This window comes from Pogona vitticeps, chromosome 10 (genome assembly GCF_051106095.1).
Source record: "Pogona vitticeps strain Pit_001003342236 chromosome 10, PviZW2.1, whole genome shotgun sequence".
Taxonomy (NCBI): Eukaryota; Metazoa; Chordata; class Lepidosauria; order Squamata; family Agamidae; genus Pogona; species Pogona vitticeps.
In genome coordinates, this window is record NC_135792.1 from 4,220,780 (window position 1) to 4,240,900 (window position 20,121).

General features: G+C 44.6%; 1 protein-coding gene across 1 annotated transcript in view; it reads left to right on the plus strand.

Moving 5' to 3' along the window:
• The window catches only part of NKD1 (NKD inhibitor of Wnt signaling pathway 1), a 105,119-nt gene extending 99,995 nt beyond the window's left edge, over positions 1–5,124 (plus strand). The window contains exons 9-10 of the mRNA XM_020807559.3: positions 1,911–2,041; positions 2,826–5,124. Coding sequence (XP_020663218.3) covers positions 1,911–2,041; positions 2,826–3,400 — 706 coding nt within the window. The 3' untranslated portion in view covers positions 3,401–5,124. The remainder of the gene's footprint in view (positions 1–1,910; positions 2,042–2,825) is intronic.
• Positions 5,125–20,121: the final 14,997 nt, after the last annotated feature.

The following is a 20,121-nucleotide window of genomic DNA, read 5'->3' on the forward strand; positions in this document are numbered from 1 at the left end:
CCCTACACACTGCTAAGAGATGAAGGCAACAAGGTTTTCCCCCCTCAAGAAACTGCACATATTCCAGACATATGCTGAAAACCCATTTTGAAATTGGATGCAAAATCTCTCTGAGGCCTACTCTGCCTTGAATCTCCCTCTCTCATCTTGAGGAGCTTCTTCTTGTCTGGTTTTCCTTCTTTTCTCACTTACCACACAAAGGAGCAGCAAGCTAGGATTTATTTACATCCCTCCTTCTAGCCCATATTAATCGTTAAAGGAAGATCTTGTCGGGTCCTTCAAGGCTAATGAATTTATGGCAGGGCAAGCTTTTGTTTGGGGCAATGATCTATACAAAGGGTAAATGATACTTTGCATGAACTGGAGGAGGAAAAAAACGACAGCGGTGTGTGCTCTAAAATATGTTTTTAGAGATACCCTTCAGAGAGGAACTTAAAAAAAAAGAAGGAAAGAAAAAGTTTCTACCTCCCCCCCCCTTCTTGTGACTCAAGGGTGCATCGGTTTTCAGTAAAGCACAGAACCAGTTTTCTGTTTTATGCACAGCTGCAGGTATTGTTCTAGCCTTGAAAAGATTAGATAAAACAGCCTTATTTGAAGTTCTGGCTCCCCGAAGGAATGTGCAATATTATTTAGGATGCCGGTCTGGGAAAGAGGCCTTGTTTTTCTGAAAAACATCTTGTCATGTTGTTGGCAAAGATTAGGAGAGAGAAGCGTCGGGCGAATCTTCGGTATCGGGCCTTTTCATCTGCTCGATTCATGTGTTTTTGATGTCTATCCCGTCGTATCCTCGGGACATTGCGCAGGTAACGACTCATTAAAAGAAAAAAAAAGGAAGGAAGAATAGAGAAGAGAAAGCAACGGGATGAAATGGCCTAATGCCCGTTTGCCGTCTCGAAAGGCAAAGAGTGGAATGGATTGAAATAATGCCCCCCATTTGCTTTGTCTGGCTTTTAACAAGTACAGTTAAATGGGAGGAAGGGAAAACATAAGCAGCACATGTACAGAGCATCCTAGAATGAACGAGGTTTTCGTGATCCACTCTGGAGAACCGTCTCCAGTTCTCTTCTCGCTCTATGAACATGGAGCCAGGGATGGGTCAAGGGCAGGTGTCCCGATCATCATCATCATCTTAGAACTGCAGAGCTGGAAGGGGCCCCTAGGGATAATCAAGTCCAACCTCTGTCAAGAAGGCCCAGCAGATGACCGAACTCCCAACCTCTGGCTTTGCAGCCAGAGGCTTTACCGTGATCTGTGTTGACTAGGGCTAATGGGATCTATAGTCCAGTACCATAGGTCTATATATACATTGATAGCACAAAACAGGAAAGAGTCCTGGACTTAACAGAGCCAGCAGGGGAACAGACTTTATAGAGTTTGATGACAACGACGACAATGATGGTGATGATGCTCTCCCCATCTACAACCTTGCTTCATTTTGCAAGGCTTGACTGTCAAGACTCTGCTGAAGACTAACTGGCCAACTTGGCAAAGGGACACCTGAGCCAACGGGAACCCAGTGGAAGCTGCATTGAATCGTCGTTCTTCTCGGCCAAGGGGAATTGGGAGTTACTCACGGCTACCCTCCCATGGCCAATCCCCAGTGTAATGGTGGGACATTTCTTGACATGTAAAGCAAATGTTTGACTAGATTACTACAATATGTTTCTCGAAGGGCTGCCCTTGTAGACTACTCAGAAGGTTTGCGAAGCATATAATGTAGTAGGTAGAGCTACAGTCAGGAGAAATCACAGTGCGGTGATTCTGAAGTACATTTTATGCGCCAAACCAATTATGGCCACCCTGAAGGAATAGCATTATACCAAAATATCAAGTGGTTCTGCAGATGTAGACCTAACTTATACTTAAAAGCAGACATTATTATTGTGATAGACTCTGCCTTCGGATTCCAGGTACCACCAGGGTGAGGCGAAGCCTGAACAACATGGATGCTATCGTCATTGTGTGGATGAAAACATTGAAAGGAGAAACCACTATTTGGATCTTGCAGGAATTGAAAATTATACATCAAAATTTGGGCCAGGTATGCTACATATTTGGATCTCATCCCCTTATCTTTTGTTAGAATGAGACTGCTGGCTTTCCTTCAGAATCTCACAATAGTAATTCTATACTGTCCAGTCAATTTCACTTCTCCCAAAGTTTTCTAGGTATAAAGTACTCAGACGTGGCTTACTAAAGTCCCTTCTTCTGGAGATGCTTCTAGGACTCCACATTTTGGGTATGACCATGCAAGTTATGGGGTACTGAACGCCATCGGCCAGGCATGTTCCTTGGCCACCTCACCCAAGGGGCACCGTAAGGATTTGCACTCCCCAGGCTCTATAGCCAGGTGCGCCAACTCACCGACTCATAGTAGTGAGGAGCTTAAAATATATTCAGATATATCTATGGGTGATATACAGTGTAGTGTAGTGGACAGAGGGTCAGGGTAGAAGACCTGGTTTAGATTCATGCTATGGAAATTCATTGGGGGTAGACCACTCCTTGGACATCTTACGTACCTACTTGGGTCAGAAGTGATGGGACAGCACATAACAGCAACAATAGTGTGTACTGGTGCATTTAGAACCCAGTGAGAATAATACTTACATATATGCTCCATATGAAGTTATCATTCAGCCTAGCAACACCTGAAGGACAGGTATTTTACAACCTACATGCAAGATTAATCGGGTAATCAACTTGGGTTGTATCCCTGTACCTATGTGGGAGTAAAGCCGTTCGAGATCAGTAGGGTTGATATCTGAGCAGGCTTGTAAAATGAAAGAGAGTTTTGACAACTGTTCCTACTTGATGTTTCTCAGGATCTCCACCGGCAGCTCAAAAGCACCATCCTCCCATCCGAGTTTCCAATCAAACAAGGTCTCGGTCCCACGAACCAGAAATCTTCCATGCCCACCAGCGGAGGTCCCCGGCGGCGGATCCGGGCCCCGTCAATTTGATGGAGGCTTCTTACGCGAAGCTGGCGGAGATACAACAGAGGCTCCGGAGCCATGACGCGAACAGGCACTTTGCAAAGTCTCCGAAGGCTCAGAGCAAAAACCCGGCGCCCGGGAACACTGGGAAAGCTGTCCGGAGTAAGCCCATTCAAGGGGCTTCTGTGCCCATGGCTTCCCCTTCTGCGAGGGTGGGTCAAAATCTCCCTTACTTGCCCATGCAGCCTCAGCAGACTTACAAGAGACACAAGCAGAGAGCGAAAGAGACTCACCAGGTTTGCAAAACCTTCCCACCGCCGGGGACGGTTCTGGAGAAAGAGCACACCAGGGACCTGCCGGCTGTCATCTTGTACGAAGGCCAAGTTGGACAAATGATTCAGAGACATGAGCACCACCACCACCACGAGCACCACCACCACTACCACCACTTCTACCAGACATGAAGCGGAGCTGCTGCCCTCTGTTCTCAGAACCATCCTATATGAAGGAAGGACTTTGGCTGCCAATCCAGAAGGAAAGCCTTGTTCGGATGAACCTTACCGTTGCTACTCCATTAATATTCCACTAGCACCTATTTTAGGAGTTGTATGAAAACACTAAAAATTAATGGCGATAATAATATTAATAATAATAATAATAACCTAACACTATTTATATTATGTGGAACTGTATAGCTTACTTTAATAACTTGTGGACCCTTCCTTTGTGTGTGTGTGTGTGTGTTTTTGTTTCAGTTTGGCTTGTAAAAAGCACATGCGCATTCATTCACTCAAGAGCCAACAGCCATAGCGATCATTAGGGGTCTTCACATGAGCCTCTCGGCATGGTCAGTAGATGTCTCCAAGGGTTTTTTTGGGGGGTGGCGTGATGCAGGTGGTTCCCATCCATCTCCAGAATGAGTTGACCTCTTCTCCAAAACATCTGAGGGATGTTTGTGAGGAGCAAGTATGACGCATGCGCATGTGCGGAGAACTCGATACTGAGAGGCAACTCAGATGCTTGGTGGCTGAGTGCGCCTTTTGTAGGCTCAGAGGATTTCTTTTCGTGAAAAATATGTGGTTCTTCATCGGGATGGTATTGCGGCACAATGTCCTGGGGGTGGTTTTGGGTTGGATTAGCCTGTGTGGTCCCTGTAAATCCATCTACACGTTCACTGCCTGCGTGGTGGAATATTGTGTGAAGGCCACTCTTGCGAGCTGTGTTGGGACGCAGTCTCTTTTCCTCTGTGGTGCCAGAAAAGATGCTTCCACCCTTTACGGTGAGAGACACCCAAGCTTGTCCCGTTTACGTTGGCTCACCGCCCACGAGCCGAACATCAGGGGAGCAATATTCAAAGGTTCTGGACTCCGGGAATACAAACAGCTGCTACCTCTAGTATAATTCAGAGCTTCTTATTGATTGTATTGTGCTGCCAGGATGCGATGGGGTTTGATAGAGACCCGGGAGGGGCATTTTTACTTAATTGAATTCATGTTGCTTATTTGATGGTGTACTGCTCACTTCCGCACAAGCTGTATCTTGATTATTAATAAGGAAATAACTGTTACCTATATTTGTCAACATGGCAACGTTTTTGATTGAATCTTTGGATTCCCTTCCAACCTTAAAAAAACACAAAAACAAATAGTTTGAAGAGCTCTTCTATGTATGGGGTAATATTTAAATATTTACCATCTCTTTTTTTACTGGTCATTGTGTGTTGGAAAATCTTTGAAATGAGAACACTCTGTTCCCAGTGCCATCACATTAAATCTTCAGAAGACCGGTGAGGTTTGAGGATCAGAACAATGTTGTCCCCAAAGCCCAAGGTGGGGAAACCACAGTAATTTATCCCTCTTCACAGTCACCATTCCTAACAATAACTACAAATTTCTGTTACTTCTGCCAGAACATGGAAAGTTACTTTCTAAAGGTAACTTGTACCCATTGCTTATATTTTTTTCAGAATAAAAGTACCCATTAGCATTACTCATTCTGCTTTTTTAAAATGTTGTAGCATTGCTCGTTATGTGTCATTACTTTTTTTTTAAAGAAGAGAAACCTTTAATAAGAGAATGGCGTAAAACTTGAGGAATTCCTTTCCATGCCTAGAAATGTCCTTTAAAAGTAACTTATTGAAGTAACTAGGAAGTGTTACTCGTTTTACCAATAAAGTATCTTCATTGCATTTGTGTTAATTCTCAAGACTTCGTTATGCCCTCAGTACAACGAATATGCTATCTCACAGCAGATAAACATAGTGGTTGTTAACATATTTGTGTCAAGCTTAGTTCTTGGTTAGAGATGGGGATGAAGCGCCCAAATGGTGGTTTGTCCTGGTTTCATGGTCCGTCAAAGTTCATGGACCACGAATCTCCTCCCCGTGAACCGATGGACCACGGATCGGTTCATCGGTTCGTCGTTTTTCTAAAATAAATAGGTGACACCCCCACAGCCTGCCACCTGCCGCCTTCCCACTACCTCTGTTGCCTCCCTACCTTGGCTGTTTCACCACCTCTGCCACCATCCGTGGTGGCCTGCTCAATGGTAGCCTCCACAGCCACTATCCACCACCGCTTGCTGCAATGGCATTTGCCACTGTAGCCTGCCTTAAGGGAATCCAGGCTGCCCTTTGCAAAGATGGCGGCTACAGCTTCCCTGCCCTAAAAGAAGCCACAGCCGCCATCTTTGCAAAGGGCAGCCTGTGCCCCTTACAACGAGCCATGGCTGCAGAGGCCACCACAGCGGGCGGCAATGGATGATGGAGCCGCTAGATGATGGCAGCAACTAAGGGAGAGTGGGGAAGGGGTCAGGGGTCAGGGGTCAGCTGATCGGCGGGCCCATAGGCAGGGTGGGAAAGCCATAGGCAGAGAAGGAAGGCTATCTTCCTATGAGGGAGGAATAAAAATGGGGCAATATCCCTTCGTATTCATCGGGGTTAACCAGCGACTTTAACAAATATCATTATTCTTTTTTTTTAATTCGTCCCCGTGTCTATTCTTGGTCTTTTTCTGTCTCTCTCCCCCCATGTTCCAAATGTTGTTGCATGTGTAATTTTCAGTTATTTGTCTCCCCGCTCCCTGGCTGTTACCCTTGATGGCATCATTAGAGGCGTCCCGTTTGCCTCATCCAGGCCTTATTGTCCAACAGCCTTTCATGGGATGTTTGGTGGATCGGGGCCAAACGGGCAGATACCTGGGATAGAATTTGCCAAGGACACCGTTTTGCCATGCCGTCTTAACAAATACACGCCAAACGGCAATAGACCATTTCCCGGTCCCTGTCTTCCCAGCTAAAATCAACTCTTCTGTCCAGTATTTGACTTCACCTCATAAAAATAATTTTCTCAGCTTGTGAGGAAAACAGACCTGGTTATTGTTTTCCCTTCTTTCTTCTTTGGTTTGAGAGAGGGTTGTAGCAGGAAGATGCTTTCTCACATTTAAACACTGCACACACTCAGGTACACTCACTTGTGTTTTATGGAAATCTTTGTGGTGTGTGTGTGTGTTTAAATTAACAGTTTAAGTTTAATTAAGCTTTGAGAACACTATTTTAAAAATGCATATTTTCCTTCCCCTGCCCTGCTGCCACTTGATTTTTGGTTCTACGTGACTTACTGCTTCTGTTGGCTTCTTTTCTTGAGAAGAATGCCAATTTTGCTGGTGATTTCTCTTCCTGTTCTGCTGTTCCGGCCAAGTTCAGAAAGAAGGTTAAGGCAAGTTCCTGAGAAATTATATTCCTATCAGGCCTTCGGTTGCACAACTGGAATGAACATGGCCAAAAAGTTGGAATCTGTACCAGCTTGCTATTCTGAGGCCCAAAAGGGGACAACGTTAACGTTATTTATTTCATACCCCGTTTATCTTCTACTGAGGTGAAGACAATGTGCATAGCTCTCTTTTTACTTTATATCCTCATGTGAAGTAGGCTGAGAAATTGGAAGTGGCTCAAAGTTATTCATTAGCTGGAATCTGGTTGCTTAGCCAAAGAAAATTTGTGACCATCAGAAAAATTCTAACTTCGGGCAGCATAGGAAAAGTTGACTTTCTAAAAAAAAAAATTGAATTTTGGGAGCCTAGGAACATTCGCAATGTTCAGAAAACTTGTATTTTCCAGCAGCACAGGAAAATGAATGCCTTTCAGAAAATTCGTGACTTTTGGCGGCATAGGATAATTTGTGACATTCCGAAAATTTGTAATTTTCAGCAAAACAGGGGGATTTGATTTTCAGAAAATGCATAACTTTTGGCAGCATAGGAAAAGTTGACTTTCGACAAAAATTGTAACATTGGGCAGCATAGGGAAATTTGATTTTCAGAAAATTCAGCAGCATAGGAATATTCATGGTTTTCAGAAAATTTGTAATTTTTGGTAGCATAGGAAAATTTGGGACCTTCAGCATATCTGAGAATCACAATGGGCCTCTTTATTTGGCAGCTAGGAACAGACTGAAAGTTATGCCTTTTCTTATATTAAGCGACAGGATTTTGGCCAGTGAGTTTCATGGCTCAGTTAAGCCTAGATCTCCCATCTTCCAGTCCAGCATTTTAATTCCTCCATGATAATGTGTAGCTTTTTGTCTATATCTAAGGGGCTAGTTCGGTGATTCCCAAAACTGGGTCACCAGACATTGTGGAACTTTGTTGCCCAGAAGCCTCAACCTGAATGGTGGATGTTTTGGATTTCAGGGACTGAAGTAGCATTTGGAAATGGCTCTAGAGGTAATGAACTAGAAAGAGGAGCCAACATTATGGGCGATGAACCAAACAGTTGTTGTATGAAAAATCAGTTCCTCTGCAGTGCGGTAGAAAGGGATGTTGGTTTAGGTTTGGTGAAAGAAGTAGAAAGACAAGGGGTGGCCATTTTGCAGGAAAAGAAGAATCTTGTCATGGAGAGGGTAACGTGGAACTGCTGGATAGCTGAGTGGTTGAGGTCTGTGGCTATGGAGCCCAAAGGTTGGGAGTTCGATTCCCCACTGGGCCTCCTTGACAGGGGCTGGATTCAATGATCCATAGGGTCCCATTCAGTTCTGCTGTTTAAGATGATGACTTAAGATGATGTGTCGTTGCGACTCCACCATCTCTCGCTATGGTTCTGACCATTTTATAGGAAGCAAGAAAGGGAAAAAAGGGGAATCATTTGAAGCTTTGAGAGTTTCTAATCACACACACACACACAAAACACACACACAGAGAGAGAGAGAGAGAGAGAGAGAGAGAGAGGAAGATAGTTTTTGAAAAGCATGCGTTTGGATTTTGCTTCTAGCATCTTCTCATCTTCTAGTACTCCTGTTTTGGTTTACAATGTCATGAAATGTTCTTATACAATATATTTTGGGTGCTGTACGTACACTGTGGAGTATTCATTCTCTCCCCTACAGCTCAATTTTTATCGGTTTGGGATGCAGCTTCGGTTTCTATCTTGGTAGGGAGGATGTGGTGTTCACAAAGATGTCAACTGCATGACGCAAAGAAATGACAAATCTGATTATCTCGTAGATGGAGGCCAGAATAAGCAACCGTTGTAAGTTTGCTCTTGTCTCAAAATATTGACAGATAATAGAGGTTTCCTTGGTTTTGTCCCCTTTAAAGCCTCAATCAAACTGGTTTTATTGAACTGCCGTTTCCTTTCTTCAGCATTCAGCTAGCAACATCTTTCTACATGTGTTGATCTGTGCAACAGCTAGCCTGTTCTGGATATCCCTTAAATTTCTAAAATGAATCTGAATATATATTCTATGTTTTCTGTATAGGAACTCAAGGAGGGGAAAGTTGGTTAGCAATGTCTTTATTTACCACTGAGTTGTTCTAGCTTAAAACCTGTTTTGCTGCTTGTGTTATCAATCCTTTGTTTTCCTCTAGTGTATATATAATTATGGACTGCAGAAAAGGCATTTTATATGCCTTTGTAGAAGGAATAAGCTTATTTATATGATAGTGTTAAACAAAGTCTGATGTATTTGTGTGATTTTTTTTAATTTTATTTTTTTTTGTTATACAGCATGCTAGCTCATGAGTGTAACACATTCCATTGGAAGAGAGATGCCATCCCTTTAAGTTCCTAAGAAAATGATGTTTGCCTCTCTTTGTCTCTCTCCCTTTCATTCATTCATTCGCTCGTTCTTTCGTTCGTTCGTTCATTCGTTCATTCATTTGTTCATTCATTCCACAATTGATTAGGCTACCTGAACAAAGCTGAAGGATAGATATGTTTCTGAATGGAAGAGAGGGGGATGTTGAAGATGCTTCATATTTGGGACAGAATAATAGCAGGCTATGGATTGTTTGACCAACATTGTCCCTGGTCAACGGAGTCTGGTGACTGACTTCAGGGGGGGGGGTGAATCTGTTCTGACCTCTTACAGGAGATATTCAAGGTTCAGAACCCTATCTTCCACATAGGTTCAGCCCTTTGGAGAGCATCTTTAAAACTCAGACTGAAACCCAGTGCCTCCCTTGACACTGGGGTCACCAGCTGTTGTGACTCCTGTATCCTGTCTGGAGTCAATGGGGCAGTTATTCAACAGAACGGTGGAAGTCTTGGTCCCAAAGGGCTAAATCCAGTTCTCAGTCCTCCTTGGCATACACTTGTGGAACCAATGGGACACAAATATAAGTGTTGATTTAATAAATCCCATTGATTCATTTAGTTTATTCAATTGGGACCTACAAAGACCAAGATTTCTGGGGCTGGTTCAAATATTAGCTGAGTTTGTTCGGGTAGCGTTGATCTAACCCTTTTAAGATTTTATTTTACTGTATGAAGCTCACTTTAAAAGAGTGCTGTTGTATGGGATGAAGTGCGACTCTGCTAGGGATAAAGGATTTTCTGTATTTTCTTTCTCTCTGTCTAATCAAGTTGTCTTGGAGGCTGAGTTGTTAGGGAGCAAGACGACAGCAAGATGATGTGAATGGAGTAGAAGCTGCTCCTGGTTGAAGTAATAAACACACCTCACTGAGGTGTTAAACCTGTTTCTCTCCCCCTCCAGTGCGTTTATACTGCTATGGACAGCTTTCATGCCTGTGTAATCCACAAGGCAAATAAATCTGTGACTATTGAAATGTATCACGATGGCTTGAAGGCTGTGCCAAAGCAAGATGAGCTGTGCTGCCATGGACCAAGGGCTGGTTGGTCTCGTATCCTGTTTTCTGCTGGGGCTAAAGCAGAACTTGAAGGTCCCACTTTTCTTCTTCTTCTGACCTAAAGCATATGGAACGTTCAGTTGTGTGACCTCTGGAAGATGTTGATAGCCATCATTATTAGTCACTAGAGGTAGGCATGAAATGATGGCTCGGTGGGTTATCCTGAGGGGTAGGGTGCCAAACCATCAAACACTTGTTGCGGCTGCAAATGAACCAGTTTGAACCACCAACTCAGCAATCCGTTTCCATCTTGATTAGTAAACATTGGTAGACTTATGAGGTCAACGCTGCCTGTTTTTGGAGTCCTTCATGTTGCCTGGACATCCCGCAAATGAAGAAATGTGTGGAGAAATGCTTATGTTTGTCTGTCCTGAACTGTTCAGCTGGTCAGTTCACTGAATGGGATGTAATGCACAGAAGTGCTTTATGGCCAAATTTAATGGGCCTTCTCATCTGGCAGGTGATAAAAATGTTTTCCCTCCAAAGCTGCAACCCTTCAAAGATGCTGGGTCAGGACAATCGACCTGCCAAGGAAGCCCATACTTATCTCCCAGTGGCCAGTTGTCAAACAGAAGCAAGCCAATTCATGACTTGCAGAGCTGAGAAACCTACGCTAAGATAAAACTAATGACGCTAACTCCCTGCTGCAGCATGCCATCGAATGAGGGGCTCCCTGTAATGTCTTTTTCGATGTTTGTAGTGGTGCTTAGCACTATTGATGAGGTGTGTGTCCTCTGCTGAACACACCAGTAGCCAATTGTTTGAAAGGATTCCCGATGGGTCTTGTGGAACACACCACTCTGTCAACCAGCAAAGAAGAATGACTGGGGAGGCTCGCTTACATGCTAGTTTTTTCTCAGTGTGAAGGGAGATCTTTAGATGGAGACCATTTGATCGTGTGAATGTCTACCTACAGTGTTGTGTTGGTACAGCCTACCCATGATTTCTACTACCCCAGTGAGAACGGAGATGGTCCTATCTTGGGCCCGCTGATTTCCCAGGGCATGGAACTGAACCAGTAGCCACTTCTTCTTTTTTTGGCTATTCTTGGTCTGATGTTTATTAAAATGTACCATTTGTAGAGATGGGCACTTACTATGGTTGGGTGGTTTGATATGGTTCAGAGGACTGTGTGACAAACCCAGACCTACTGGTATCTGTCACACAGTTACACTAAGCTGCCACCAACCATTCCCTATAAGAAGTCACACAGACCAGGGATGGATTTTTAAACAATAAAAGAATAAGGTTTATTTTAAATACAAACAGGGTAAATAAAACAATCAGGTGAATAGATAAAGTAACGTGGCTTAGATTCACTCAGACATACATACAGTTTGGTTCACCCAGAACCTTAACTTAAAGCACAGACCCTGAACCTATCAGTTCTGGCTAACCAACAGACACCTGAACCTATCAGGTTGGTACTCTGACACACAGTAGTACCCTGTCTGACACACAGACTCCCACACCAACTCCTTCTTCCCAGCTGCTGCTTCGTCTGCTCAGCTTCTCCACACACGCATCACATATTTATACAGTACAGCCCCTCCTCCTGATGTCCCGCCTTCCACTCCCCATAGGATGGAACTTTCCCTCCAAACCCATGACAGACAGGTAACATCAGTGCTGTATGTAACACCTCCCCTCTTTATAAGTTGTTTTGTAGGGGGAAAGCTAAAAGTGCTTTTCACCAAAAAACAACCTGAATAAAATACACAACAACAGTTATACATACCATATTATACTTACATCCAAAGTTAACCATAGCAAATATGCATTTAAACATTTACCATATATATTACATCAATTTACCTTTATTCATACAAACCAAATTCAAAACCAGGTACATTTAACTTTTTGTCATCATTATATACACATAGTCCATGTTCTTTCGCCGTCTTCAATCTTCAGGTCTTCTTGATAAGGCGTCAGCAACACAGTTCACTGACCCTCTGACCACCTTCACTTCAAAGTCATAGTCCTGTAGGTTTAAAGCCCACCTCATAAGTTTGCTATTGTGGGTTTTCATTGTCTTTAACCATTGCAATGGTGAATGGTCAGTACACAGAATAAAATGTCTTCCCCAGATGTAAGGCTTGGCCTTCTGGATCGCGTAGACTATGGCCAAACACTCCTTCTCCACGGTTGCCAAATGTCTCTCACCTTTTTGAAGTTTCCTACTCAGGTAGGACACTGGATGCTGGTCACCATTCTCATCCTCCTGGCACAGAACTGCTCCTACCCCGCTGTTAGACGCATCGGTGTAGATGATGAACTCCCGGCCGAAGTCTGGAGCACGCAGGACAGGATAGTTGATTAACGCCTCCTTCAACCTCTGGAACGCCGCCTCACAGTCGCTGGTCCACGGGATGCGGTCATCAGCCGTCTTCCTCGTCAGATCGGTCAGCGGAGCCGCAATCTCGCTAAACCTCGGGATGAACTTTCTGTAGTAGCCCACCAACCCAAGAAATGATTTGACTTTTTTCTTGGTGTTGGGTCTAGGCCAATCACGAACAGCTTCTATTTTGGCCTCCAGGGGTTTTATCACTCCTCCCCCTACCATGTGACCCAAGTATTTTATTTCTGGGCTACCCAGCTGACACTTGCTGGCCTTTACTGTTAGCCCTGCTGCACTTAGCCTCTGCAGCGCTAACTCCAGGTGTATCAGGTGATCTTCCCAGGTATTACTGAAGATCCCTATGTCGTCAATGTAGGCCACTGTAAAGTCACTGAGCCCTGCCAAGGTCTGGTCCATCAGCCTTTGGAATGTGGCTGGTGCATTTCTGAGACCAAAGCTCAGGACTCGAAACTCATAGAGACCAAAAGGGCTGCAAAAGGCAGTTTTTTCTTGATCCCTGGGATCAATTCTTAATTGCCAATATCCCTTTACCAGGTCCAATGATGAGATGAACCGACAACCCCCTATGGTTTCAATCAGGTTGTCTAGCCTGGGCATTGGGTAGGCATCAGGAGTGGTTACACGGTTTAATTTCCTGTAATCAACACAAAACCTAATGCTCCCATCAGGCTTGTCCACAAGGACTATCGGAGAGGACCAAGGACTAGAAGAGGGGACGATTATATTCTCCCTCAGCATCTCGTCCAGCTCCTTCCGCACCTTGTCCCTATAGGGTCCCGTTACTCGGTATGGGGATACTGCCTGCGGGGGTGCATCCCCTGTGTGGATCCGATGCATCACTCCCTTCACTATCCCCGGCTTGTTGGAAAACACCTGTTGATATTTGCTAAGCAGCATTTTTAGTTCTTGCTGCTGGTCTTGGGTGAGTGCAGGACTGATCTTTACCTCCTCTGGGTTATATTTTACTTCCCCTCTACCCTCCCAGAAGGGTAATTCAGCTTCCTCACTCTCAGCTGCTTTTATCGCGAATAAAACCCTCTGTTCCCCTCTGTAGTAGGGTTTTAGGGCATTCACATGAACCACCCTCCTTGCTTGGTTCTCCTCCTGCTCTATTAGGTAGTTCAGGTCTGACATCTTGGAAATGACCCTATATGGTCCTGCCCATTTGAGCTGCAGTTTATTCTCTCTGCAGGGCCTAAGCCAAAGCACTTCCTCCCCTGGATCAAAGTGCCTCTCTCTAGCTTTGTGGTCATACCATGTTTTCTGTCTGACCTTCTGAGCTTGCAGGTTCTCTGCTGCTAGCTCTAGATTTCTCCTTAGGTCATTCATCAAGGTGTCTATGTATGTCACAACGTCTTGTGGGTCATCCTGGGTGATCTGCTCCCAATTTTGTTTGATCAAATCAAGGGGCCCTTTCACCCCTAAGTGTGCAGCAGACATGTCAGAGTGACCCCTTTGTAAGATCATGGGGCGATACTTTTCAGGCACCACCAGCTGACTTCTGATCCCATCTCCCCCTTTTGAGATATTCCTCAGGGTTTCTCTATATAAAATCCCCTTTTTCTCCAGGAATCTCACTGGGGTTTCAGGTGTTAGCTGGGCGTCAGTCACCTGTTCAAAACACTTTTGGAGAGTGGCGTCTGCCTTTTGCTCCTGTCCAAATCTGCTGTCTGTGGTTAAGGTTTCCACCACAGCTTCTGAACTCCCCTCTGCTTCCGTCTCTGGCTCATCATTACCCCCCTGAACTGTCCCTGTGGTGGCTTGTGAGCGTGTGATCACTAGCACCCTTTTCACATGTTCAGCCAGGTCATTTCCCACGAGCACGGCTGCTGGCAGAGTCGATGAAATCGCTATCCGCCAATCTCCCCTCCAGCCTTGAAAGTTGACAGGTACCTCTGCTACTGGCAGAGAGATTACCTGCCCCTCAATACCTGCTACCTTTATGCTCTCATTTGGGATTATAAACTCCCTAGGGATGATATCTGGATGGCACAGGGTTACCTGGGAACAAGTGTCCCGCAGCCCCCTATACTGACGGTCAAGTATTCCTACGTCCACCCCGGCTGTCTCAAACAACTGAGAATCTGTTTTTACCAGCAAGCAGCGCTTCACCTCTATAAGAGGACCATTTTCCTCAGCCTGATCAGCAGAGGTAGCTGTTCCAGACTGAGTAGTCATGGCAACAGGCTCCCTCAGTGACAATGAGCTTTGCTCTTTCTGGACACAGAACACAGCTTTTGGCTTGGTCCCACTAGAATTCTGAGGCACCATTCCTTTTAGCTGCTTCAATTTCTCACACTCTGAGATTAGATGACCCTTTCCCTGACAGAAATAACATTTTCTGGTGTATTTTGATTCTCTCTCCTCTTGTTTGGGTTTTCCCTCCAAATTCTGAGGTCTTAGTTTCATGTCTGAGGGCTTCCCTTCACCATGGGCCCCTCCCCCTTGCTGGCTTTTCCCTGGTCCCTGAGAGTACTTGCTGTAGGCTTCTTTGGGTTTACCCACAGATTTCCCCTCACCCAAGGGCTTTCTTATTTGGGAAATAAAATCCGCGATCTCTGCGGCTGCTGCCACAGTTTTCGGTTTCCTTTCCCTCACCTGGAATTTCAATTCCCCATGCAGGACTGAATAGAACTGTTCCAGGGCTATCAAGTCTTTAAGCTGTTCATAGGTCTCTGTTCCCTCCTGCGACAGCCATTTCTCAAGCAGCCTCACCAATTGGGCCCCCACTTGGGTAAAAGTCTGTTCTGGTTTTTTTGTGAGGGACCTAAATCTTTGTCTCAGCTGCTCTGCATTTATCCCATGTCTGGCAAACACCAGTTTTTTAAACTCTGCAAAATCTTTCATCAGTTCCTCAGGCATCTCGGCATAAACCTCAGCCAGGCTACCACTGATTAAAGACCGCATGATGGTCATCTTCTCAGTTTCCCTCACTGAGAAGTCCACAAACGCTCTTTCCACTAAGGAAAAGAACACCTCAGGACAATCTCCCTTGTGGTACACAGGGAATTTCTTCAGGTCAGCCTTAGACAATTGGCCTCCCTCAGAATCCCTATTGTTATTATTATTGTTCTGGTTCATCAGTTCCAATTTTTTTAATTCAAACGCCATTCTCTCTCTCTCCATTCTTTCTTCCCTCTCCATTCTCTCTCTCTCTCTCTCTAATTCAAATTGCCGCTGTTTCTCTCTTTCCCTTTCCTCCATTTCAATTTGCCTTTCCCTTTCCTCCCTTCTTTCTCTCTCTAATCTTTCCTCCACTTCAAATTGCCTCATCCTCAGTTCATGCTGTTGGACTATGAGCAATTTTCTGAGTTCTGGGTTCTGCTCTCCTGTGCTGTCCCCCTGCACTGAGCCAAATTCATCCTCAGAACCTTGGTCAATCTGGGGGTCTTTCACATCACTCATTTCTGCCATCTGGCTTCGAGTCAAGGGCATAATCCCCCCTCAGAACAGGCTGCTTTAAAAGTCAAGCCTCAAAATAAAACGACCACTTTTTTCTTCTTGCCTCAGAACCAGCTCTCCCTAGAGATTGCTGCTGTTCCTCAGCACTAACTTGTAACAGTATCGAGTCAGAGCCTACCCCCCTCTGCTGGGCCTCTCAGCTGGCAAGCTAGCTCACTGTTACTATGCAGTTTTGCCTCAGCTTTTTCCCGCCAAAACTAGGCTGCCTCAGAGCACCTTAATCTAAGTCTCCCCAGTTGGCACGTTCTTCTACTAGCGCACCTCCCCGTGAGGTACACCTAGAAGATTACCTACGCGCCTCAGACTGTCCCTGACTAGACCCCCCTTGCTCTGGGCACACTTGCCAAGGCTTTGCTGGACCACTGGACAACTGGACCAGTCGTATCCCACACGCTGGACACCAATCAATGTGACAAACCCAGACCTACTGGTATCTGTCACACAGTTACACTAAGCTGCCACCAACCATTCCCTATAAGAAGTCACACAGACCAGGGATGGATTTTTAAACAATAAAAGAATAAGGTTTATTTTAAATACAAACAGGGTAAATAAAACAATCAGGTGAATAGATAAAGTAACGTGGCTTAGATTCACTCAGACATACATACAGTTTGGTTCACCCAGAACCTTAACTTAAAGCACAGACCCTGAACCTATCAGTTCTGGCTAACCAACAGACACCTGAACCTATCAGGTTGGTACTCTGACACACAGTAGTACCCTGTCTGACACACAGACTCCCACACCAACTCCTTCTTCCCAGCTGCTGCTTCGTCTGCTCAGCTTCTCCACACACGCATCACATATTTATACAGTACAGCCCCTCCTCCTGATGTCCCGCCTTCCACTCCCCATAGGATGGAACTTTCCCTCCAAACCCATGACAGACAGGTAACATCAGTGCTGTATGTAACAGACTGGGCCCACAGGAGTTGCACGGGGTCCCCCCAATCACATGCCCCATGACCTCCTGCAAGCACCCAGGCAGGAGAGGAGGTGGATCACAGAATCTGAGGCGCCCGGACAACACCTGTGGGCCAGATCCTCCAAACTCCGGCCAATTGCAGTATGTGCCTTTCTCTAACTATTTGCACTGAAAATGTAAAGAGATTCTGACCGAAAAAGTAACTGCAAAAATTGCTTCCAGAGACATGAGGAAGGGTAGAATGGTTCATCTTTATTGGAAAGAGCGGGACTTGTGTCATTGACTATATCAATGCATCTGAGGTGAATGCTGAAGGTAATTAAACAAAATAAATTTGTTTACTGGAGTAGGGGGGGTCACTGGTTGATTATTTTGCTTTGTTCACTTTTCAGAATCCAAGCTCTGTTTCACTTAGATTTTGTGAAACGCAAGGAACATCATGTCAATCTGCTTTTTTTTTAAAAAAAGAGAGAACCTTATATCAATTATGTAGGAACATATGGTATTTAAATACTGTCTTGCATCTGTATTATGTGCATTATGTGTGAATAATTGATCATGTCATTGTAGCACCTGTTTGTGTTCTTTTTTTTTAATTCACAGGACTCTGGCATCTCCATATAATTTTTGTAAAAAAAAAAAGTTTGCTTTTCAGTATTTTGTATAGTTAATATAGATGGTTTTGACTAAATGCTTTATTTATTTAATAGCAAAACTGTGCCAAGAGAACTCCCTGTTAATTAAAAATTTTACTAGTTCAGAAGCACTTCTCCCACTGCTCTTTTGTGACTTTTGGTGGCCTCCTATTTCCAGTTATGGTTTTGTTTGAATTTGGTACAGTGCTGGGCCTTAGTGAACCATATGAGAACAATTCTGGACACGGGGAGCTGTGAGGAAGTCCGGTGTTGCTTTAGCAGACGTTTGGTTGGTCGAATAATACGTTCGTCGCCAACGTTTGTTGGGTGATCGTCTCGTAAAGGTGAGACTGAAGGCGTAGTCATGCTTCAAGAGAAGAAACCTCATTGAACAGACTCCATTGTCAAGAATTAGACACTTAACTTCTGTGGCAACATAGCTTTGAGGAACCATATTTCGGGTTGGGCGTCTTAATTAGCAAAGAGTTTGTCTGTTTCCCTCCCCTCACGTAAACACATAAACTCCCAAATTTATTACCTCAGCCCCTTGGGCCTAATGTTTCAAATCCTCTCTTATTACTAATTCAGTTTCTCTCGTACAACCCTGAGGGCGTGACGAACATTTGGCTGTGTTTCTCCTTGTTTCTTTGTCTCCAACCCTGAAGCAATTATTTCCAAATTAGAGTGAATGCTAATAAGGTTCCCCACCCTTCCAAACAATAAGCAATATCCATGACACAGGGATATTGTTTTGAGGCACCGGGTTACCGTACGGCCGTTATTGTAAGAAAATTCCTGTCAGCTGGAAGCCGAGCGTGAAGTGTTTTGTTGTGTGTGTGTGGTTCTTTTTAAAATGCATCTTCCAAATGTACTTCGTAGGCTTTCCCAGCTGCCATCTTAGTTGTGGTTATCAGTGTTTCAAAGGGAAGAAGAAAGCAAAATGTGGGTTGTAGAGCATCACAACCTGCAACAGAAGGGCCTCAAGATGATATCGGGGAGGCAATGAATCTGCTGAGGGTACCAGGAAGTGTTCAAGGTGCCAGACACTCTTGGACTCTATCCAATATGTTGGATAGCTCCTTAAGGTTCGGACTAAAACCCAGACTGGATTCATAGTCCCCTGCAACATCAGAGCTGGATGTGAATATTACTTGTGATCATAGTAAAGGCATCTGTACACAATGTTGGAGTGTCCTTTCCAGGGCACGAAGTCTGGGTAAAATAATATGGAGGATAGGCTGTTACCCAACCAGCAAATCCCCCGTCTCCACGTCGCTGAAATAGTCCAATGGAAAGGCAAGAGACTGAAGGATGCCTGTGAGGAATAAAGGCATTGATTAATGATCAATTGACAAACTGATTAGGCAGAATACCACGGACTACAACATGTTCTGGCACACACGTGCACCTGATGTGTAGCAAAACTCTCCGTTACCATTTAGCACATGTTCATTCTCATCATGTGCTGTCAAGTCAAATCTGAGTTCTGCTGGACCCTTTTCAGGGTTTCCCAGCTAGAAAAGTGGTTTACCATTTTCTTCTTCTGGAGATGCACTGGGACTATGCAGCTTGCCCAAGGCAAAACAGGCTGGCTATTCTGGGTTACACAGTGGGGAACTAAACTTTCAGCTTCCAGCTCTGGAAATCTAGCCAGAGAGATAACATGAGAAGCGTAACACATTTGCATTTAGCGTAACAATTCTTTATTTGCAGGGGTATTTCGTATGAAAAATGGGAGCACCATTCAAAATATGAAGCCATGTTTTCAGTCACAACCTCAGGAGTCTAACCGAGCAGGCTCCTCCATTATGGCGCCAATTGTCACATATCTATCGAAACTGTCCAGTGTGGATCTGTATGAAGGAACAAGGAGATACAAACATTGGTTGAAATCCCATGACTTGGAGTAGCGCAGGTCCATTGACTCAGTGGAGGTTTGATGAGTCAACACCTCTGTAAGTTCCATTGATTGAATGAACCTCTTCTGGTTGTGACTTACCATGCTGAGCAATGGGATTTCAGCCATTCTGTCAATGGAAGTCCTCTTTTGGATGGTCTTTGTCCTCTTGTCTGACAATGAATATGTGACTGTCCTAGTTCTCATCTATGATATACCATATTTTTCCGTGTATAAGACGCCCCCATGTATAAGACGCCCCCCACGTTTCTAACCCAAAATTAAGAAATCTAAGTGGGGTTTAGCAAGTGTAGGGGGAAAGGGATCAAAGCGGTGCAGGAACAATATGATCCCTGCGTCCCCTTCCACTTGTTTTTCTTCTCTCCTCAGCTTACTTCCGCGTATAAGACGCCCCTTGATTTTTAGTCTAAAAATTTTAGACAAAAATATAGTCTTATACACGGAAAAATACGGTATTTTTGTCACGGTTGGATAGCTCAGTGGCTTAGGTCTCTGGCTGCAGAGTCGGAGGTTGGAAGATTGATTCCCCACTGGGCCCCCTGAACTGGACCTGGACTCGATCCATAGGTTCTCTCCCAGCTATGAAGTTCTAAGATGATGGTGGTGGTGCTTATATTTAGAAACCCACATTTAAGCAGGTCTATACACTATGAGGTCCTCCTCTACTCTGTCCATGCCATCTCTTAAATGCTTCCCCTTGAGGTGCACCAGTAAAGCTATTCTTAAGATGTAATCAAA